This window comes from Mobula birostris, chromosome 7, assembly GCF_030028105.1.
Source record: "Mobula birostris isolate sMobBir1 chromosome 7, sMobBir1.hap1, whole genome shotgun sequence".
In the NCBI taxonomy this organism is placed as follows: domain Eukaryota; kingdom Metazoa; phylum Chordata; class Chondrichthyes; order Myliobatiformes; family Myliobatidae; genus Mobula; species Mobula birostris.
The window spans coordinates 112,765,740-112,789,208 of record NC_092376.1 but is presented as its reverse complement, the minus strand read 5'-3'; the positions used below and the strand labels follow the sequence as shown (position 1 = coordinate 112,789,208).

General features: G+C 44.4%; 1 protein-coding gene across 1 annotated transcript in view; it reads left to right on the top strand.

The window, feature by feature from the left end:
• The window catches only part of shtn3 (shootin 3), a 147,894-nt gene that overhangs the window by 99,585 nt on the left and 24,840 nt on the right, over positions 1 to 23,469 (top strand). The window contains exons 8-11 of the mRNA XM_072263611.1: positions 950 to 1,096; positions 14,239 to 14,392; positions 20,523 to 20,685; positions 21,965 to 22,035. Of these exons, the coding sequence (XP_072119712.1) occupies positions 950 to 1,096; positions 14,239 to 14,392; positions 20,523 to 20,685; positions 21,965 to 22,035 (535 nt within the window). The remainder of the gene's footprint in view (positions 1 to 949; positions 1,097 to 14,238; positions 14,393 to 20,522; positions 20,686 to 21,964; positions 22,036 to 23,469) is intronic.

Sequence of the window (23,469 nt, the reverse complement as noted above, 5' to 3'; positions counted from 1 at the left end):
GTCACACCTGCCCCAGAAGAGGTCCCAATGATCCAGAAATCTGAATCTCTGCCTCCTGCTCCAATCCCTCAGCCACACATTTATCCTCCATCTCATTCTATTCCTATTCTCACTGTCACGTGGCACAGGCAGTAATCCCGAGATTACTACCTTTGCGGTCCTGCTTCTCAACTTCCTTCCTAACTCCCTGTACTCTTTTTTCAGGACCTCTTCCCTTTTCCTACCTACGTCATTGGTACCAATATGTACCACGACCTCTGGCTGTTCTCCCTCCCACTGCAGGATATCTTGGATGTGATCTGAAACATAATTTTTGACCATGTAAAACCATTTAAAGTTCAAGAACTTTAGTAAATGACATATCAAGAGCTAATCCATAGACATTATCTTTGTACTAGACGAGCTTGTTGACTTGGAAAACCCAAGTACTGAGATCAAACTCATTCCTGGCACTACAATTACCCTGAATATTTCTTCTCCGCAATAATGACATCTTGGCCTCAGTATCTACTCTCTTTTCAAACGGAATATCTACCATTGCTGCACCATGTCCCAGAAGTTTGTTTTCCTCTGTTGTTTCAAATATTTCTTTGTTTTCAACAGCTCCAGCTAAGACTGTAATCATAAATCAGATAGCACCACCTGACTCATGTTGCCAAGAGGATGGCAGATAATTCACCATCCTCAATAAGCGTTCACATTCGCACACAAGTTTCTTGCTTAAATTGTCCCTCAGATGGATTGAACAAGTGTTTATTTTCCAATCAAATAGCAGCCACTGTGAAATTGGCTAGGCACTTCTATGCGTAACTGTCGGTACTAGATTGATGATTACCTGGTGTGGTTTTGCAATGAGGAGAAATGTCAAGGTAAGAGTGATAGTAGCAGAAGTGTGTAGGAGAGGCTTCTCCTTTCTGGAATTTTTTATTGTACTCTGATCTTGTTTCAGATGCTGGTTAAGCAGAAGGAGGTGAATCGGCAGAGCGCAATCCTGCTGCAGCAGGCCGATCCCAGCATACAGCTGCTCAAAGCACTGGAGGAGGTGTCCACCATCACAAAGACTTTGGAGGAGGAGAGGCTTCAGCATCAATTACAGGTCGGGACAATGGTGCCACTTGAAACGTGATTGCTGCTGGTGCATACCCACCAGATCCTGATGAGGACATTGAATGGGTCGAGTTGAGTTGATTTAAGTAGCAAGAATTGCATTTCAGTTCTTCCTGGTTAAACATGAAGAATCATTTTGACTGTGTATATGATCCTAAATGGCAAGGTGCATGGAGTTTCTTGTGTTTTATCCAAAAATAAAATGGACTAGTTAGACTAATACTAAATGAGTTAGAAGCAATGGAATTTCCAATCTCTTCCCACATCACCCTTTATTTTGATTTTCTGACAGCTCTGTGTTTATCTGTAGCAATTGCAAGTCCAAGTGTACCAGCGTTAGGAGCCCTTTAACATTCCCGCAGCAACACGAGAACACTGGCTCACAGCCAGCCCCACGGCTTGGTCTATTGGGAGCTAAACCTGGTAGTGGAGGAATGTGAGAGGTTGTATCCTGTGTGCTTTCTTCAGCACTTTGCCTGCCTGTGCTACCACCTTCAGGGGTACTTGGGCTAATACATCAGAGACCCTTTGTTCCTCAGAACTTCTGAGGGCTCACCAGTCAACTGCTTTTGTTTGATCTCTCTCTTCAGCACCTTACACTTGGTAGCCTTACAAAGTACATCCCCTGTTCAAATGTTGTTCACCTAGGTTAACCTTACAGATTGTTTCTCTGTTTCTGCCTTTCAATGAGAACACAAATATTGCCCTTTGAAGAAACTGGATACAGGTTCTTCCAAGAAATCCTCATAAAACGCTGGAGAAACTCAACAGATCAGGCAGCATCTATGGACAAGAGTAAACTGTCGATGTTTCGGGCTGAGACCCCTCTTCAGGACTGAGAAGGAAGGGGGAAGATGCCAGAATAGAAAGGTGGGGGGAAGGGAAAGAGGCTAGCTGGAAGGTGATAGGTGAAGCCAGGTGGGTGGGAAAGGTCATGGACCGGAGAAGAAGGAATCTGATAGGAGAGGAGAGTGGACCATAGGAGAAAGTGAAGGAGGAAGGGACCCAGGGGGAAGTGACAGGCAGGTGAGAAGAGGTGAAAGGTCAGAGTGGGGAATAGGAGAAGGGGGGTTGTACACCAGAAGGAGAAATCAATAGTTTTTTGAAGTAATGATTTTTTCCAAGAAATTCTCACTTTCCCGTAGTTAGAAGAGTGCAGCTGGTGTTGAATGCTTAACAGAAATAAACTGGTGGGATAACATAAGTGTTTTACAGCTTTCTAAAACAACATTAGGGAGACACATAACGCTGTTTTGATTTTGAAGAAAATATTAGTCATAGAGAGAACCAGCCCATTCTGCCCACTGATTCCAGTGACCACCCATTTATACTAATCCTGCCCACTGAGTCCAGTGACCACCCATCTGATCGTGTCCATGATATCCTGAAGGTGAACAGCTAGAGGTTGTGGTACATATTGGTATCACGACATAGGCAGGAAAAGGGAGGAGGTCCTGAAAGCAGACTACAGGAAGTTAGGAAGGAAGTTGAGAAGCAGGACCACAAAGGTAGTGATCTCGGGATTACTGCCTGTGCCACATGACAGTGGGTATAGGAATAGAGTGAGGTGGAAGATAAATGCCTGGCTGAGGGATTGGAGCAGGGGGCAGGGATTCAAATTTCTAGATCATTGGGACCTCTTCTGGGGCAGGTGTGACCTGTACAAAAAGGACGGGTTGCACTTGAATCCGAGGGGGACCAATATCCTGGCGGGGAGGTTTGCTAAGGCTATTGGGCAGAGTTTAAACTAGAATTGCTGGGGGGTGGGAAACAAACTGAAGAGATGGAGGAAGGAGCAGTTTGCTCACAAATTGTCACAATAGTGGGGGCTTTGGGAGCAAGGGCGGACCCAAATGCAAGACACATCTTGTGAGGTTACTTAGGTTTAGTTTATTGTACGATACCAGGAGAGCAAGACAGAAGCAGGAATAGCGAACAGGATAAGGACTCAGGACTACGACTAGGCTGGGACCAAGGGTCTGGGCTTGGACTCAGAATCGGCTCCCAGAACTAGAGGAGACATGAAGAGGTTAGGGTATGGACTCTGAGCCCGAGACTAGGCAAGGATCCAGTACCTGGGTCTTGCCTTGGGCTCGGACTCCAGAACCGGGCCTGGACATGACATGGGCTAGGGAGAGGAGGAACATGGAAAACAGAGCTTCGGTCTCGGGAGAGCAGGTACATGGAATCATGGCCACATAGACAGAACAGAGAGCCGGACCCCTCCTTGGGTACAGGACATAGGGCTGGGATCATGACCCTCCGCAGGGCAACGGCAAGACGGCCTGACTTACCCCACAGAGGCGAGGACAGGACAAGACATGACTCCCTGTGAGGCAACGGCAAGATGGCCAGACTTACCCCATGGAGGCGAGGACAAGACAAGACAAGACCAACACGAGTGAACACCAGACAGTACCTATCTAGCTCCGGTGATAGAACTAGACTGAAGTGCAGGCAGGGGCTGCAGATGAGGGCTAGAGGTGAGAGGGGCAGAGAAGGGATTCAGATAAGGGGGTAGGACAGGAATCACAGACCGCCAGAGCCAGGGCTAGACTCAGAACTGAGAAGCCGCCAGGGTCAGGTCTTGACAATGTACTTGAACGCCGCCGGAGCCAGGATATGGATGTGGTACTTGGATGCTACCGGAGCCAGGACGTGGACGTGGTACTTGGATGCTGCAGGAGCCAGGACGTGGACATGGTATTTGGATGCCACTGGAGCCAGGACGTGAACGTGATACTTGGATGCCACCGGAGTCAGGACATGGTGCTTGGAGCCTCCGGGTAGTGGCGAGCTCTCGACTCGGCCCGGGAACAGTAGACAGCGGCTCTTGATTCTCTCCGGTGGGTTAACTGATGGACCCACCTTGATGAGCAAACTTTGCAGGCTCGCTTCGGCGAGGTAATTGGACGGGGTTGCTCCGGTAAGGAAAGGCAAATTACTGGCACTCGCTTCGGGTGGAGACTAATCTTGCTCCAGCCAGGTGACATTGGCACACCATGACTTTGCAGACGCTCCCTCACCAAACGGCTGAAAGCCGGAGACTATAAACTACCGGTTCAGCTGAGTGTTAATTGCTTCTAATCACCAAAGTCGAGGGACACGGGAAAACAGGGAATCAACAGTCCGGATTGTAACATAAACAAACTAAATTTAAAGGGACTCTGATCCAGACCATGACACAAATAGAGAAAGCTTGTAGACAGTGCAAGAGGAAGGATAGGCAAGTGATAGAGAAGGGACACACTCAGACCGATGGTTTGAGGTGTGTCTATTTTAATGCAAGGAGTATTATGAACAAAGCGGATGAGTTTAGAGTGTGGATCAGCACTTGGAGCTGTGATGTTGTGGCCATTACAGAGACTTGGATGGTTCAGGGGCAGGAATGGTTACTTTGAGTGCCAGGCTTTAGATGTTTCAGAAAGGACAGGGAGGGAGGCAAAAGCAGTGGGGGTGTGGCACTGTTGATCAGAGATAGTGACATGGCTGCAGAAAAGGAGGAAGACATGGAGGGATTGTCTGTGGAATCTCTGTGGGTGGAAGTTAGGAAGAGGAAGAGGTCAATAACTCTACTGGGTGTTTTTTATAGACCACCCAATAATAACAGGGATATCAAGGAGCAGATAGGGAGTCAGATTCTGGAAAGGTGTAATAATAGCAGGGCTATCACAGTGGGAGATTTTAATTTCCCAAATATCGATTGGTATCTCCGTAGAGTGAGGGGTTTAGATGGAGTGGGGCTTGCTAGGTGTGTTCAGGAAGGTTTCTTGACACAATATGTAGATAAGCCTGCAAGAGGAGAGGCTGTACTTGGTCTGGTATTGGGAAATGAACCTGGTCAGGTGTCAGATCTCTCGGTGGGAGAGCATTTTGGAGATTGTGATCACAATTCTATATCCTGTACCATAACATTGGAGAGGGATAGGAACAGACAAGTTAGGAAAGCGTTTAATTGGAGTAAGAGGAAATATGAGACTATCAGGTGGGAACTTGGAAGCATAAATTGGGAACAGATGTTCTCAAGGAACTGTACGGAAGAAATGTGGCAAATGTTTAGGGGATATTTGCGTGGAGTTCTGCATAGGTACATTCCAATGAGATAGGGAAAGGATGGTAAGGTACAGGATCCATGGTATACAAAGGCTGTTGAAAATCTAGTCAAGAAGAAAAGAAGAGCTAATGAAAGGTTCAAAAAACTAGGTAATGATAGAGAACTAGAAGATTATAAGGCTAACAGAAAGGAGTTTAAGAATGAAATTAGGAGAGCCAGAAGGGGCCATGAGGTGGCCTTGGTGGACAGGATTAAGGAAAACCCCAAGGCATTCTATAAGTATGTGAAGAGCAAGAGGATAAGATGTGAGAGAATAGGACCAATCAAGTGTGACAGTGGAAAGATGTGTATGGAACCAGAGGAGATAGCAGAGGTACTTAATGAGTACTTTGCTTCTGTATTCACTACGGAAAAAGATCTTGGCGATTGTAGGGATGACTTACAGCAGACAGAAAAGCTTGAGCATGTATATATTAAGAAAGAGGAGTGCAGGAGCTTTTGGAAAGCATCAAGTTGGATAAGTCACCGGGACCGGACGAGATGTACCCCAGGCTGTTGTGGGAGGCAAGGGAGGAGATTGCTGAGCCTCTGGCGATGATCTTTGCATCATCAGTGGGGTTGGGAGAGATTCCGGAGGATTGGAGGGTTGCGGATGTTGTTACCTTATAAAGGGATTAAAGATAGGCAAGTGAGTCTTACTTCAGTGGTTGGTAAGTTGACGGAGAAGATCCTGAGAGGCAGGATTTATGTACATTTGGAGAGGCATAATATGATTAGGAATAGTCAGCATGGCTTTGTCAAAGGTAGCTTGTGCCTTACGAGCCTGATTGAATTTTTTGAGGATGTGACTAAAGACATTGATGAAGTTAGAGCCATAGATGTAGTGTATATGGATTTCAGTAAGGCATTTGACAAGGTGCCCCATGCAAGGCTTATTGAGAAAGTAAGGAGGCATGGGATCTAAGGGAACATTGCTTTGTAGATCCAGAACTGGCTTGCCCACAGAAGGCAAGGAGTGGTTGTAGACGGGTCATATTCTGTATGGAGGTCAGTCACCAGTGGTGTGCCTCAGGGATCTGTTCTGGGACCCCTTCTCTTCGTGATTTTTATAGATGACCTGGATGAAGAAGTAGAAGGATGGGTTAGTAAATTTGCTGATGACACAAAGGTTGGAAATATTGTGGATAGTGTGGAGGGCTGTCGGAGGTTACAGCAGGATATTGATAGGATGCAAGACTGGGCTGAGAAGTGGCAGATGGAGTTCAACCCAGATAAGTGTGAAGTGGTTCATTTTGGTAGGTCAAATATGATGACAGAAGATAGTATTAGTGGTAAGACCCTTGGCAGTAAGGAGGTATCAGAGGGATCTTGGGGTTCGAGTCCATAGGACACTCAAAGCTGCTGCGCAGGTTGACTCTGTGGTTAAGAAGGCATACCGTGCATTGGCCTTCATCAACCATGGGACTGAGTTTAAGAACCAAGAGGTAATGTTGCAGCCATATAGGACCCTGGTCAGACCCCATTTGAAGTACTGTGCTTAATTCTGGTCACCTCACTACAGGAAGGATGTGGAAGCCATAGAAAGGATGCAGAGGAGATTTACAAGGATGTTGCCTGGATTGGAGAGCATGCCTTATGAGAATAGGTTGAGTGAACTTGGCCTTTTCTTCTTGGAGTAATGGAGGATGAGAGGTGACCTGATAGGGGTGTACAAGATAATGAGAGGCATTGATCGTGTAGATAGTCAGAGGCTTTTTCCCAGGGTTGAAATGGCTGGCATAAGAGGGCACAGGTTTAAGGTGCTTGGAAGTAGGTGCAGAGGAGATGTCAGGGGTAATTTTTTTACACAGAGAGTGATGAGTGCATGGAATGAGCGGCCGGCAACAGTGGTGGAGGCAGAAACGATGGGGTCTTTTAAGAGACTCTTGAACAGGTACATGGAGGTCAGAAAAATAGAGGGCTATGGGTAACCCTAGGTAATTTCTAAGGTAAGGATATGTTCGGCACAGCTTTGTGGGCCGAAGGGCCTGTATTGTGCTGTAGGTTTTCTATGTTTCTATGTTCTATACTAATCCTGCCCACTGAGTCCAGTGACCACCCACTTATGCTAATCCAGCATCAATCCCTTTTATTTATTCTCCTCCCATCCTCATCATCAGCCATCACAGAGCAAATCTGATGGGCCGAATGGCCTAATTCTGCCCCTATGATTATGGTTTTATCATCCCATCCAAGATTCTAGTCCTCACCTACGTACTGGGGATTGAACGGCAGTTTACAATCTGCTGACCTGCATGTGGATGGGATGTGGGAGGAAGTTTGAGCGTACAGCCACAAGCTGGACACAGACAGCATCCGAGATCGGAATTGAACTCTGCTGTCCAGCGCTGTGGGGCAGCAGTTACAGTACCTGCCCACATGTACTGCTCTGCACTGGGGGGTCTTCTCAAAGTGTTATGGCATTTGTACGACTTCGCTTTTGCAATAGTGAGTAGCAAACTGTCAAAGATCAACAGCAGTGGTCCTGAGGCTGGGGAACCGACACTGACCATGACTCCAACTTCCACAGGCAAAGTAATCTAGGCCCCTTTGTCAGGCTATACACCTCCGCACCATCCACCACAAGTGGGACTTCCTGGTGGCCAAATATTTTAATTCCGATTCCCATTCCCATTCCGACTTGTCAATCTATGGCCTCCTTTGGTGCCAAGATGAGGCCACCCTCAGGGTGGAGGAGCAACACCTTATATTCCATCTTGGTAGCCTCCAACCTGATGGCATGAACATCAATTTCTCCTTCTGGTAAACTAATTCCCCCCCCCGCCCCCCACCAGTCGCCCAACTTTCCTCTGCTCCTCACTCTGACCTTTTACTTCTTCTCACTTGCCAATTACTTCCCCCTGGGTCCCCTCCTCCTTACCTTTCTCCTACGGCCCACTCCCCTTTCCTATCAGATTCCTTCTTCTCCAGCCCTTTACCTTTCCTACCCACAAGGCTTCGCCAATCACCTTTCAGCTAGCATCTTTCCCTTCCCCCACCTTTTTATTCAGGCATCCTCCCCCTTCCTTCTTACTCCTGAAGAAGAGTCTTGGCTCGAAACATTAACTGTTTAGTCATTTCCATAGACGCTGCCCGACCTGTTGAGTTCCTCCCGCATTTTGTGTGTGTTGCTCTGGATTTCCAGCATCTGCAGTCTTCCTCGTATTTTTGATTTCTTCATATTATTAATTTGTCCGAGGACTGAAAGATCAAAACTGGATTCTCTGACTCGATTTTTCAAGCACAGATCACACATAAAAGCAATGTTAGTCAAGATATGGATCATTTTCAATTAATATCAGGAAACTGGCCCAGACACCTTTGTGCACAGAGTATTTTTGCAGTCATTTGTACAGCTAATGGTATCTCAAGTCACATTTAAATCCTCAAAAACTGGAGCTCTTTGGTGCAATTATTACACATTCCTTCCACCTCATTTCCTTCATCCTGAGAGCAGCCTTTTACATTCGGTGACTGTTGTGGGCAGTGCCCCTTTAAGATCTGACACCCTTCCCAGTGATCAGTGTAAAAACAAAGCTACTGCTATAAGCACTTGTGCAAGCTCACATCACCTTTCATACATGATACTACAAGCTGCTTTAAATTGACCTTTAAACAGATGGAAACACTGTGATTGGTGAATTTTTTAGCGAGGTCCAGGAAAATACATCAAATACTTTTTGCACTAAACAGATTGAAATCTGTTCTTTAAGACACAGATTGAATATTGGCTTTATAAACAGCATAGTTTGGCAGAAAATGGAGTTAATAAAACTAGATTTTTCTGTGAGTAAATAACATTTGAACTGACCAGAAAGTTGAAAATCATACTGCAGATACATTATGGGTGTTGCGTCACTGTTAATGTCATTTTGGACGTTCCAGCATCCTGGAAGGGTTTTAGGGTAAGATAAAATCCTACTGAAATATCAAGAATCAAGTTTCCCGATACATAACAAGAGTCACAGAAGTGAACATAAGAACATAAGAAATAGAAGCAGGAGTAGGCCATCCGGCCCATCGAGCCTGCCCTGCCATTCAATAAGATCATGGCTGATCTGTCCATAAACTCAGCTCCATCTACCTGCCTTTTCCCCATAACCCTTAATTCTCTTACTATATAAAAATCTATCTAACTGTATCTTAAAAATATTTAGTGAAGAAGCCTCAACTGCTTCCCTGGGCAGAGAATTCCACAGATTCACCACTCTCTGGGAAAAATAGTTTCTCCTCATCTCCATCCTAAATCTTCTGCCCTGAATCTTGAGGCAATGTCCCCTAGTTCTAGTCTCACCTACCAATGGAAATAACTTTCCTACTTCTATCTTACCCATCCCTTTCAAAATTTTGTGTGCTTCTATGAGACCCCCTCTCATTCTTTTGAATTCCAGAGAGTATAGTCCCAGGTGACCCAATCTCTCCTCATAGGTTAACCCCTTCATCCCTGGAATCAACCTGGTGAACCTCCTCTGCACTGCCTCCAAAGCCAGTACATCCTTCCTCCAGTATGGAGACCAGAACTGCACACAGTACTCCAGGTGCGGCCTCACCAGTACCCTGTATAATTGCAGCACGACCTCCCTGCTCTTGAATTCAATCCATCTAGCAATGAAGGCCACCATTCCGTTTGCCTTCGTAATAACCTGTTGTACCTGCAAGCCAACTTTTTGCGATTCATGCACAAGCACTCCCAAGTCTCTCTGAATAACAGCATGCTGCAATCTTTCATCATTTAAATAATAATCTGCTCTTCTATTATTCCTTCCAAAGTGGATGATCTCGCATTTACCAATGTTGTATTCCATCTGCCAGACCTTGGCCAACTCACTTAACCTATCTATATCCCTCTGCAGACTCTCCACATCCTCTGTACAATTTGCTTTTCCACTCAGTTTAGTGTCATCAGCAAATTTTGATACGCTACACTCAGTCCCCTCTTCCAAATCATCAATGTAAGTGGTAAACAGCTGCGGGCCCAGCACCAACCCCTGCTGCACCCCACTCAGCACTGACTGCCAACTGGAGAAACACCCATTTATACCAACTCTCTGCCTTCTGTTGGTTAACCAATCCACTATCGATGACACTTCCTCCGACTCCATGCATCCGTGTCTTATTTATAAGTCTCTTGTGCGGCACCTTATCGAACTCCTTATACGACATCCACCTGTTCCCCTCTATCCACTGCACTCATTATGTCTTCAAAGAACTCCAGTAAATTTATCAAACAGGACCTGCCCTTTCTGAATCCATGCTGCATCTGTCTAATGGAGCCACTCCTTTCTAAATGTTTCGTTATTTCTTCCTTAATGACAGCTTCAAGCATTTTCCCGATTACAGATGTTAAGCTAACTGGCCTATAGTTGCCCGTCTTTTGCCTACATCCTTTTTTAAAAAGTGGCAAGACATTTGCTGTCTTTCAATCCGCCTGGACCTGCCCAGAGCCCAGAGACTTTTGACAAATAATTAGCAATGTGTCTACTATAACCTCCGCCAATTCCTTCAGCACCCTGGGATGCATCCCATCAGGATCAGGGGACTTATCTACCTTAAAGCCCTCTAGTTTGTTCATCACTATCTCTTTAGTGACACCTCACCTCCCATTTCGTCCATAACATCCTTCTTTGGTATATTAGATGTGTCCTCAATTGTGTGCACAACTTCGTGCTGCTGGTCCAGCCCTTATTTTGGAATTGAACAAATGAATTTCTAGACACTAGACACTAGAATACTACAGCACAGTACAGGCCTTTCAGCCCTCGATGCTGTGCCGACCCATATATTCCTAAAAAAAAAGTACTAAACCCACACTTCCTCGTAACCCTGTATTTTTTTTTTCATCCATGTGGCTGTCCAAGAGGCTCTTAAATACCCCTAATGTTTTAGCTTCCACCACCATCCCTGGCAAGTCATTCCAGGCACCCACAATGCTCTGTGTAAAAAACTTACCCCTGATGTCTCCCCTAAACTTCCCTCCCTTAACTCTGTACATATGCCCTCTGGTGTTTGCTATTCATGCCCTGGGAAACAGGTACTGGCTATCCACCCTATCTATGCCTCTCATAATCTTGTAGACCTCTATCAAGTCCCCTCTCATCCTTCTATGCTCCAAAGAGAAAAGTCCCAGCTCTGCTAATCTTGCCTCATGAGACTTGTTTTCCAATCCAGGCAACATCCTGGTAAATCTCCTCTGCATCCTCTCCATAGCTTCCGCATCCTTCCTATAATGAGCTGACTAGAAGTGAAAACATTGAGGGTAAGGATGTAGTCGGGTTTGATATAAAAAGTAAAATATCGTCAACTATTCAAATCTTGATTGACCAATCAACTGCTTTCTGCTGAGTCTGACCTATTCAAATCTTGACTAACTTGATTGCACAATCCAACTGCCAAAACCTCTCGAGCCAAAGCCTCAAAGCTCCACTCCTTCACTGGCCCACTCACTCACTGGTCGCTCTGCTTGAGCTACAACTCTTTTTATTTGTTTGAGCTTTTCAATTTTTGATTGCCCAATCAAACTGCTTGGTCACCTGACCTCGATTGCCCAATCAGCTGCTTTCTGCTGAAGGCTAAAGAGTTTGAGGTGAGGAGACGTTTCTCCCCTCAAACAGAGAAGGAACAGCTGATTCTTTGGACCTCACCCTAGAATAATGGGTGCTCTTTTTAGGAGCTAAATGACTTACTCTTATTATTTCTTTTGTTCTTCCTGCTAAATCATCCTTCCAGCATCCTTTCCGCCTTCCAGTTATTATCACCATTAAGAGGGATACTCATTACCCAAAATATGTTCTAATGTGTCCATCAATGAAAGAATTCTCAAGGTAGTGTACGTATATGTAAGGGTAAAATGTACTTCGGTTATCTCTGTGTGCAGACACTGTGCAATCTGTCGGAGAGGTAAATCATGTGCTATAACTTCATAATAGTGTAACATGAAAGTTTAATCTGTAGCAACAGTTCTCAGCTTTAACATACAGAAGGATTACATTCCAGGAAAACTATTCATGTCATGATTTTCTGTGACAAACCCCCCATGTCTTATTGATTGCCATGGAGTGGAGATGCATTTTTATTTACACCTTGGAATTCAACTACTGCACAGAGTCTTGTCATCTTCAGAAGTTTTCGGATGACTCTGCCATAATTGGATGCATCAGCAAGGGAGATGAGGCTGAGTACAGGACTGCGGTAGGAAACTTTGTCACATGGTGTGAGTAGAATTATCTGCAGCTTAATGTGAAAAAGACTAAGGAGCTGGTGGTAGACCTGAGGAGAGCTAAGGTACTGGTGACCCCTGTTTCCATCCAGGGGGTCAGTGTGGACATGGTGGAGGGTTACAAATACCTGGGGATACAAATTGACAATAAACTGTACTGGCCAAAGAACACTGAAGCTGTCTACAAGAAGGGTCAGAGCCGTCTCTATTTCCTGAGGAGACTGAGGTCCTTTAACATCTGCCGGACGATGCTGAGGATGTTCTACGAGTCTGTGGTGGCCAGTGCTATCATGTTTGCTGTTGTGTGCTGGGGCAGCAGGCTGGGGGTAGCAGACACCAACAGAATCAACAAACTTATTCGTAAGGCCAGTGATGTTGTGGGGATGGAACTGAATTCTCTCACGGTGGTGTCTGAAAAGAGGATGCTGTCTAAGTTGCATGCCATCTTGGTCAATGTCTCCCATCCACTACATAATGTACTGGTTGGGCACAGGAGTACATTCAGCCAGAGACTCATTCCTCCGAGATGCAGCACAGAGCGTCATAGGAAGTCATTCCTGCCTTTGGCCATCAAACTTTACAACTCCTCCCTTGGAGGGTCAGACACCCGGAGCCAATAGGCTGGTCCTGGACTTATTTCATAATTTACTGGCATAATTTACATATTACTATTTAACTATTTATGGTTTTATTACTATTTATTATTTATGGTGCAACTGTAACAAAAACCAATTTCCCCCCGGATCAATAAAGTATGACCATGACTATGACGATGACTATGTTTTCTCCCCTCTCATATCAAGTCATTTTATCAGAGACAACACAGTGACCCACTGCCATTATTTAACAGCTAAGGCCAACATTAAACTCAGGATGGATGAAGTTCGTGCTAAAGAAACAACGCATTTTGTCAGTTTTTTATTTTTAGTCACACAAGACTGTGGGACAATAAGATATAGATTTCTCCCTAACAATTGGGTTGGCAGCCATAGCCAAATCCCTCCTTTGCACTGCCCTCAGTCTAATTAAGTAAGGATTGCTGAAGGAAAACAATATGTGACGATGTTACAGAGAGAGCTGCTTATTCTGAGGTGTAGTAAAAGCTTTTTTATTTGCAACTTTTGTGGGCCAGAATTGGTAATGAGACTCTTGACTGAGCTTACTCTACTGTTGCCCCATTGGAAACCAATGTGACTGTAATCCCCTGGGAAAGGTGTCATTGCTAACGTCATGGTCTTTCTGTAGAAGCAGTGTTTGGGTTATGGTTAAGAGATAACGGATGCTTTGGAATGTGAGCTGGGTCCTTTATTCGGTGTGGGATGAAGAGAGAAGATGCTGGAGAGAACCAGTTGTAGGATACGACCTAATGGGGAGATCGTAATTCGATGGAGCCAGGCGCCGAGATCGACTGAGGATTGGTGAATTGAGCTCCAACTGGTGCACATTTGACTGTTTAATTATAATGGGCCCTTGTTGTTTTTTCTTTCTTTACTAACCCTTTAGTTAAGATTCATAAATATAATTCCTTTAATGGTATGCAGTGTGCTATCTATTGTTTCTTGGCACTGAGTTGTAACAGGGTTGCAAATTACACAGTATCCACACACCGGGGTTTGGGGTGGGAAAGCCGTTTCAATCTCACGGGTTTGGTGAGAACGGAGTGAGTCTTCCCTGGACTTACACAGCCAAGGAAACCAGCAGGGTTTCATGAGCTTGCTGGCTCTGAACTCGCAATTTGTACAGCACCAGCTAAAGGCAGCATGAGGTACTTAATGTACCTGAATTAAAAATCAGAAATAATTCCCAAGCCTTTCCTCGACAGATACAAGAGCTGGAATCCCACTTAAATGACTCAGCACTGCAGAAGGAACTGGATGTGCTGCAGAAACAGCTGGAGGTAATTGAGGAGGAGAGACGGGAAGCAGAACAACGATCAAAAGATACGGAACAGAGGAAGCATGAGCTGGAGAATGAAGGTAGAAACTGAAACTGAAAAAATAACACATCTATATATTTTTCAAAGATAAGGAATGTCTCAGGGTGCTTTGCAGCCAATTGCATATTTTTAAAGAAGATAGTTACACTATGGAGGATATGACAGCTATGCTTGTTGTGACCAACGTATCTGATTAGCAAACTGCAAGTAACAGAGAAACCAAGTTCAATTGCAGCTTCGACTTTATTTCCACTGAAGTTGTAGATACTTAAAATGACCAGGAGTGACATTAATGGATGATCTTTCATCTTCTTTACATAAAATTCCTATCGTAGGTTATTTTAACTGGGCTAAGAACCAAAGAAGTTAAGTGTTCATCCAAAAACATTTATATTTGATATTTTCAGTCCTCTACTGACAGGGTTTGAATGATGTAATATTTCCTATTATTTCCTCCTGCGTCAACAGACTCAGAATCAGGTCTGATATTACTGTTGTGAAGTTTGTTGTTTTGCAGTATATAATAATAAAAAAATTATAAATTACAATAAGAAGTATGTAAAAAAAACTAAATTAAATTAGTGCAAAAAGAGAGGGAAAAAATAGTGAGTTGGTGCTCATGGGTTCAATGTCCATGCAGAAACCTGATGGCGAAGGGGAAGAAGCTGTTCCCGAAACTTTGAGTGTGTATCTTCGGGCTCCTGTACCTCTTCCTTGATGGCAGCAATGAGAAGAGGCATGTCCTGGGTGATGGGGTCCTTAATGATGGATGCGCCTTTTTGAGGCATCACCTTTTGAAGGTGTCCTGGATGCTGGGGAGGCTGGTGCCCATGATGGGGCTGGCTGAGTTTACAACTCTCTGCAGCTTTTTCCCTGTGCAGTCAATCCAGCACGCAATCAATTCCTTGGTCTCACTGACGTTGAGTGTAAGGTTGCTGCTGAGACACCACTCAACCAGATGATCTATTTTGCTCCTGCATTCCTCTGCATCATCATCTGAAATTCTGCCAACAATAGTTGTGTGATCGGCAGATTTATAGATGGCATTTGAGCTGTGCCTAGCCACACAGTCATGGGTGTAGAGCAAAGGTTCCCAACCTGAGGTCCACTGACCTCTTGCTTAATGGTATTGGTCCATGACATAAAAAACATTGGGAACCCCTGTTGTAGAGAGAGTAGAGTGGTCGGCTAAGCATGTATCCCTGAGGTGTGTCAGTGTTGATTGTCAGTGAGGAGGAGATGTTATTTCTGATCTGCCCTGACTGTGGTCTCCTGGTGACAAAGTCAAGATCCAGTTGCCGATGGAGGGACAGAGGCCCAGGTTTTGAAGCTTCTTGACTAGAACTGAGGGTGTGATTGTGTGGAATGCTGAACTGTAATGAATAAACAGCAGCCTGACGCAGGTATTACAACAAACTCTAGCAACATTGGGACCTCTACAGGTTTGAGACATAGGACCCTCTGACAATTCTGTCCCACCTGGCATTTCCCAGTCAAGATTAACATTGCAAAAACAGTAAAGCTCCCACTCTACCTGCTCATAAAACACTTTTATCCAGAAATTGATCCCGTTTGTGATTACTTTTTAATATAATTTGCACAAAAAAAGCTATTTTGTGCATGTAGGAACATATTTTCCAGATTAGGAACTATCGTTAAGTTGCCCCAGGATATTATTCTGCTGAGTAGAGCAGCTATTTCCCCCCCTTGTCAGACCCACTCCTAATGGAATGGTAAATGTGCCTGGCGTTCATTTGCAGTTTGTGCCATAAGCTGGATCAGGACCTGAAGCCTGCAGCTTTTGTTAACCAGGGAAACGTCCTTGTCAGGCCTGATTGTAGGCTGGGTCAGGCCAGTATGGTGAACTGAAAGAAAGTTGCAGATGCAGACAGTACACGTGGATTAAATTTGCGGTATTGGCAATTTCGAAATCAACAGACCTGCTGATGCTGGAAATGGGAAACCAAAAAAAAAAACTGAAAATGCCAGAAACACTCAACAGATCAAGCAGCATTTTCAATAAAAGAAATACAGTTAACATTTCAGGTCAAAGATCCGTTGACAGAGCTAGTGAAGGAACAAAACAGTAGTATTAAGGTTCAGAGAGGGTGAGTATTACACAGAGAAGACACAAGAACTATCTCCAGGGCCATGTCTGCGGTACTGATAATTTGTTAATGAGGGTAACTAAATATTTGCAAGAGGATGTAATAGCTGTGAAATGCAGAGCTGCAGGAAATGCCCATTAGAAAGCTCATGCCAGTGAGGCAAGTAAAACTGAGCCAATGTTACAGATGGACGTCCTGCAGCAGAGCTGGCAGTTCTGATACAAACTACAGTTTTGGGTGTGATGGCATACTGCAGATTCAAAAAGCTAGGTTAGAAGGAGACAGTATAGTAGCAAATCACTGTTTCTAAAAAATTTAAATTATCTGTCCCTGTCTGCATTACTTCATTGCATTGTTCCTGATTTTAAAGGGGTACTAAACCATTTCAATAGGTTTCAATAGGTACATTTAATGTCAGAGAAATGGATACAATACGAGGAGTGATTGATAAGTTCGTGGCCTAAATTAGAAGGAGTCCATTTTAGAAAAACTAGCACATTTATTTTTCAACATAGTGCCCTCCTACATTTACACACTTAGTCCAGCGGTCGTGGAGCATACGGATCCCTTCTTTGTAGAAGTCGGCGTCTTGGACCTCCAGAAAGTGGTCCACAGCAGGGGTGATTGATAAGTTCATGGCCTAAGGTAGAAGGAGATGAATTATACAGCTCTCGTTACATGCATGTGCAGCTCAACTCTTTGAGTGATTATGCAAAACGTTTGAAGTTAATAATTCATCTCCTTCTACCTTAGGCCATGAACTTATCAATCACCCCTGCTGTGGACCACTTTCTGGAGGTCCAAGATGCCGACTTCTACAAAGAAGGGATCCGTATGCTCCATGACTGCTGGACTCTGTGTAAATGTAGGAGGGGACTATGTTGAAAAATAAATGTGCTAGGTTTTCTAAAAGTGACTCCTTCTACCTTAGGCCACAAACTTACCAATCGCCCCTCGTATACATCCTGAAAATCTTCTTCTTCACAAACACTCACGAAGAGAAGTGCCCCAAAGAATGAATGATAGTTAAATGTTAGAACCCCAAAGCCCCCCCAACTCCCCCCTCCCATGCATAAGCAGCAGCAAAGCAATGACACCCCCCCTCCACTGAGCACTCAAGCTCGCAGCAAAGCATCAATAAAGACACAGACTTTCAATACCCGAAAGACTACTCGTTCACCTAGTAATTCGACATTCCACAGGCTCTCTCTCTAATAAGGGAAAAAGAGGTGTCCCCGTTTTAGAACTGACTTCAGGCTGCTGAAAAGCTTTTGAAAAATCTTCAAAGAGGGAACAACTGACAGAGAGAGCTTTCTGCGGCATTCGGCTTCTTATCTACTAACTGTTTGAGTAATGAATAGTCACGCCATTGGCTACAATCCGTCATTATGGCATTGATGGTGACATAGGTTGGATTGGGAACATCGGAGCAGGAAGCGTAGATATGCCCATCTCAGAAAAACTTTCTCACTTGGAAGTCCCTGAAGAACAATAGATTCACAGCCTCAGGTTTTCCAAGGGCTTTATAACTTGCAACCACCCCAGGCAGCTCACGGTTTCCCTACGCCCATCTTCCTTGTCACAGGGTCATTCCCAGCGGTCACAATAGACCTGTGCCTTGTCTCACACTTTGGTGCACACTGCTGCTTTGTAGACGCTACCCAGGTCATTTTAGTGAGGAAGGGCGTGTCATCTGAGGCAGTGGAATCTGCCAGTGCGACCCCTGAGTGTAGAATGGATAATCGTGTACACATAAAGCTGCTCTTAATGACCAGGACAATTTACTCAACAGGAAATATTTTCAACACTTCAGATCATTAGATATTAAAATTAAATTGGTAAGTTGGTTTATCATTGTCTCATGTACTGGGGCACGGTGACAAAAATTGTTTTGCCTACCATCCATACAGGTCATTTCACCACACCAGTGCATTGAGGTAGTACGAGGGAAAGCATAACGGTGCAGAGTAAGGTGTCACAGTTCCAGAAAACGTACAGTGCAGGCAGACAATACAGTGCAAGGCCAGGACGAGGTAGATTATCAGGTCAAAAACCCATATCATTGTACTAGAGAGCCATTCAATAGTCTCTCACCAGCAGGATTAAAGCTGTACTTGAGCCTGGTGTTACATGCTTTCAGGCATTTGTAACTTCTGGCCATTGAGAGGGGAAATAAAAGAGAACGTCTGGCATGGGTGGGGTCTTGAACGATGCTGGCTACTTTACTGAGGCAGTGAGAAATGTAGGCAGAGTCCACGAAGGAGAGCTTGGTTTCCATTACATGCAGAGCTGTATCCAGTTCTTCATGGACTTGGGCTGAGCAGTTATCACAGCAAGCTGTGACTGCATCCAGGTACGATGCTTTCTATGATGCATTGATAAAAATGGTGAGGATCAGCAGCAACATACAGTATTGGGTTTCTTTAGCCTCCTGAGGAAGTTGAATTGTTGCTGCACTTCTTGACCATGACATCTATGTGGTTGGGCGAGGACAGGCTACTGGTGTCCACTCCAAGGAGTTTGAAGCTCTCAACCCTCTTGACCTCAGCACCATTGATAACATGTTCCTGTTGGTGAATCCCATTGTTTCCCCATGACGTCTTAATCCTTAGGGAGAACAAACTGCTCTATATTTCCACAGCCATCCCTGACATGACAGGTGACCGGAAACTCAGGACTTGCTGCAACTTGTTGTTATTGCTCCTTGTAATTTAACCCTTGGAGACCAGGTCTTGTTTTCAGTAAATCCCACTCAGCACCAACTCCAAGATTTGGTCCCAGTAATTGAGGTGTGATCCAAGCAAGGTGTTGTAAGAGTGTTGCATGCTTTTTAACCCTCCTGAACTTTGGATATATTCTGTTAGCCTTTTGATCATTTTCTGTATCTTCCCACGCTATTGACGAGCATCCTGCTTGCCCTCCAAACCCACATCTGTGTGCCATTACACAACACTGTTCTTTCATTGAAACCGTTAGCCATCACCTTGTCACCTGGACCTGACTATTAAACATTCCCCTGGCCATCATCTTGTCTCCCTCCTTCAAACTCATGTAAAACTCTGCTGCTTGTGCTATACTTTATTCCATCTCCTCCTTCCCATCAGCCAAACGCTTGGGCTGACTGATAACTAACAATCCTAATGGGAAACCCTACCCAACTGTGCCTCTGAATGCTTCAGACTTCCTTGTGTATGCCAATAAATGTGGAAGTTCAAGATGTATTAAAGTTCAAACCCTGTGTCTGTTCTGTGGCTGGACTTATCACTGAGCCCCGCCACAATGCAGTGACTCACTGGATACAGTTCACAAGGATGGCTTTGGCCATTTGTTTAAATAGGATTAACAATCAATGAAAAAAGGTTAATGTAGAGAAGTGCTTTGCTTGCTATAATACTTTTAATAATTTATTATTTTTATTAGTTTTATTATTTAATTAGATCTGTTTGAATAAGTCTTAAATGTCTCAGTCAAAGTCATTTCAAAATATTATCTACCATTTTGGACTTGACAAGCTATCAACATTTGTCAGGATTTTCCAGAAGCAAATCCAAAACAATGCAGTCCTAAGCGACTCCAGGTCCTGGAAACATTGACTTTAAAATTCTTATCTATGTTTTCAAATTCCTCTGTAACCTCATTCATCTTTAATCCTCCTCCAACTCCCCCTCACCTAACTCTCGCTAGGCCTCTGCACATCAGTTCTAGTTTCTTGTTCACCACAACAGTAGACACAGCTACACCTTCTGCTGCTAAGATTCTAAGCTCTGGAAATCCTGCCCTAACTCTCTCTATGTTTCCACCTTTTCAAATTTCCTGAAGACGCTTCTTAAAACAGACCTCAGTATCCAGCCCGTTTAGAGACATATCTTAACACTTCCCTGTGTGTCTTAGTGCTACGTTCTGCTCGGTGGTGCTACTGGATGTTTAAGGCATCCATGTACTAAAAGTTGCTGTTGTTGTTGGGATAGAAGTAGAAACAGGTTTTCCGGGCTTTTTTGTAATAAGTATGCCACCACAAGAATTGCTCCAAGGACTAACATGCACAATGATCTCTTTCTGCAGTGAAAGAATTAAAGGAGAAGTTGAAGTTCCAGATGACTGAATCAGCTCCAGCCATGGCTTCTCCTCCCCCTCCCCCACCTCCACCTCCTCCTCCTCCTCCTCCTCCTCCCCCTCCCCCTCCTCCACCCCCTCCGCTTCCAGCCACACGTTGCAACCCAATAAGGTATGTGCCTAGAATCTATTGGAGCTTAGAAGTGGAAGTAAGATTGAAGTAGGAGGGTAGGTCACATTGTCAAGGTAAACGTAGAGTTGGAGTAGGGGATGCACTGGAAAGCAAGAGGTGAAGTGAAGTTTGCAGGAAGCTGGGGATGGATTAGCTTGGTGGGCAATGCACAATGGAAAGGCAATGAAGGCATCTGAATGAATAGTTTCAACAAGGTGATAATTAAATACAGTGACTTCTCACACTTCCTGTTAGAAGCCAGGGTGAAGAAGTTAATAGATAGGCAAGTGAGGAGACGAAGGGGGAGATTTTGGGACTATCCTTCACCACCAAGATTGTCTTAAAATATTGGAAAAGGGAGGAAAAACAGATGCAGTTGAGCTTGACGTGGAACAATCAGCTTTAATGGACAATTGACTAAGCTACTTTTATGCCAGATAGATTGTTTTGGTTATCTTGAATCCGTCACAAAGAAAGGTACCCTGTCAGAGGAATTATGAGAATAAAAAACAGTAAAGAATTAAGCTATCAGAGGAAATAGTTGAACAAGCCATTAACATAGAAACATACAAACATAAAAAACCTACAGCACAATACAGGCCCTTTGACCCACAAAGCTGTGCCGAACATGTCCTTACCTTAGAAATTACCTAGGGTTACCCATAGCCCTCTATTTTTCTAAGCTCCATGTACCTGTCCAGGAGTCTCTTAAAAGACCCTATCGTATCCGCCTCCATCACCATCGCCGGCAGCCCATTCCATGCACTCACCACTGCCTGCGTAAAAAACTTACCCCTGACATCTCCTCTGTACCTACTTCCAAACACCTTAAAACTGTGCCTTCTTGTGCTAGCCATTTCAGCTCTGGGAAAAAGCCTCTGATTATCCACACGATCAATGCCTCTCGTCATCTTATACACTTCTATCAGGTCACCTCTAATCCTCGTCGTTCCAAGGAGAAAAGGCCGAGTTCACTCAACCTATTCTCATAAGGCATGCTTCCCAATCCAGGCAACATTCTTGTAAATCTCCTCTGCACCTTTTCTATGGTTTCCACGTCCTTCCTGTAGTGAGGTGACCAGAACTGAGCACAGTACTCCAAGTGGGGTCTGACCAGGGTCCTATATAGCTGCAACATTACCTCTCGGCTCTTAAACTCAGTCCCACGATTGATGAAGACCAATTAACCATCGAGATATTTCAGCAAGTATAAGATGAAAGACCAGCCATTCTGAATGTACCATTGGAAAGTTTACTTTCAGGCTCTTATCTCTTTCAGTTCCCTCATTGCTATTGTGAGGCGATCGTCTAAGAGCACCAAGACCCAGCCAAAACCCGAACCAAGCAACAGTAAGTAACCAGGCTCACATTGTGCACTGAGAGATATGGGTCTCAATGTCCCGCAATGCCAAAAGCACCATCAGTTGAAACCAAATCTTCAGCCCCCTCCTAAACCAGGATTTTTCACACAATTGGTAGCAAGCAGGTTTCGATCTGTCAGCCTGTATACTGCACAACTTGACCAATTTTATTTCCCACAGATTTTGGGCAAGGTGTGTAAGAAACAGCCAATCCGATTCCATCAGCTTTCTGCCAGCCAGATAGGAGCATGTTAAACGCTGTCAAGTAGAATTTATTTATTTATTTATTTATTGTGATACACCGTGGTATAGACCCTCCCGGCCCTTTGAGCCACGCTGCCCACCAACTCCCAATTTAACCCTTGCCTAATTATGGGGCAATTTACAATGACCAATTAACCTGCCAACTGGTACATCTTTGGACTGTGGGAGGAAACTGGAGCACCCGGAGGAAACCCACACGGTCACGGGGAGAACATACAGACTCCTTACAGACAGTGGCAGGAACTGAACCTAGATAGCTGATACTGTAAAGCATAAGAACATAGGAAATGGGAGCAGGAGTTGGCCATCTGGCCCGTTGAGCCTGCTCCACCATTCAATAAGATCATGGCTGATCTGACCATGGACTCGCCTCCACCTACCTGCCTTTTCTCCGTAACCTTTAATTCCCCTACTATACAAAAAAGCATTGTGCTAACCACTATGCTACCGTACATTGGCTGTGGGTAAACTTTTAGCTACCCTGCTCCACAAATTGTTTTTTTCTAATGCAGGAAACTTTATAAAGACAGGAAAAATATCCCATACAAATTTTGCAGTTTAACATCATTCTCTCTACCCCCTTCTGACTACAATATTCACTGAGTACATTTAACTTCCTTGATTACAAATTTGCACAGTGGTGTCTGGGGATGGGGACTGGTGCAGGGTTCATATAGAGTGAATTCCGCTTAATTGGGACACATAGGGACCAATATATTTTGGCCCAGTTAAATGGAGGCCCCAATTAGCTGAAGTTTCATGGAAGTGGTTGAAAAGGTATAAAAAAGGCAAACCGAGTGACAAATTATGCATTTAAATGAAATACAGAACAAATTCGAACACCACCGATAGTACAACAGTACTATTAAACTGCGCAGTACTTAGTCATTGTTATCGATGGAGGAATTCATCCAGTGTATGCAATGAACAAAATCAGTGCAGATAATGGACTGCCTTCATACAGTGCTTTAAGCAATTGCATCCTTCAAATCTTCACTTTCATTGTAACATTCAAAATGATTGTCGATGCCTTCATAATTCCTAACATGTTGAGGTAGTGAAACTGTTTCTTTTCCATTCCCGGCTGCTTCTGTCACCTCCAAACCTGAAAGCTTGAAACTGCAGTGATCAAAACGGTTCCAAATTGTCGGACTGTTTA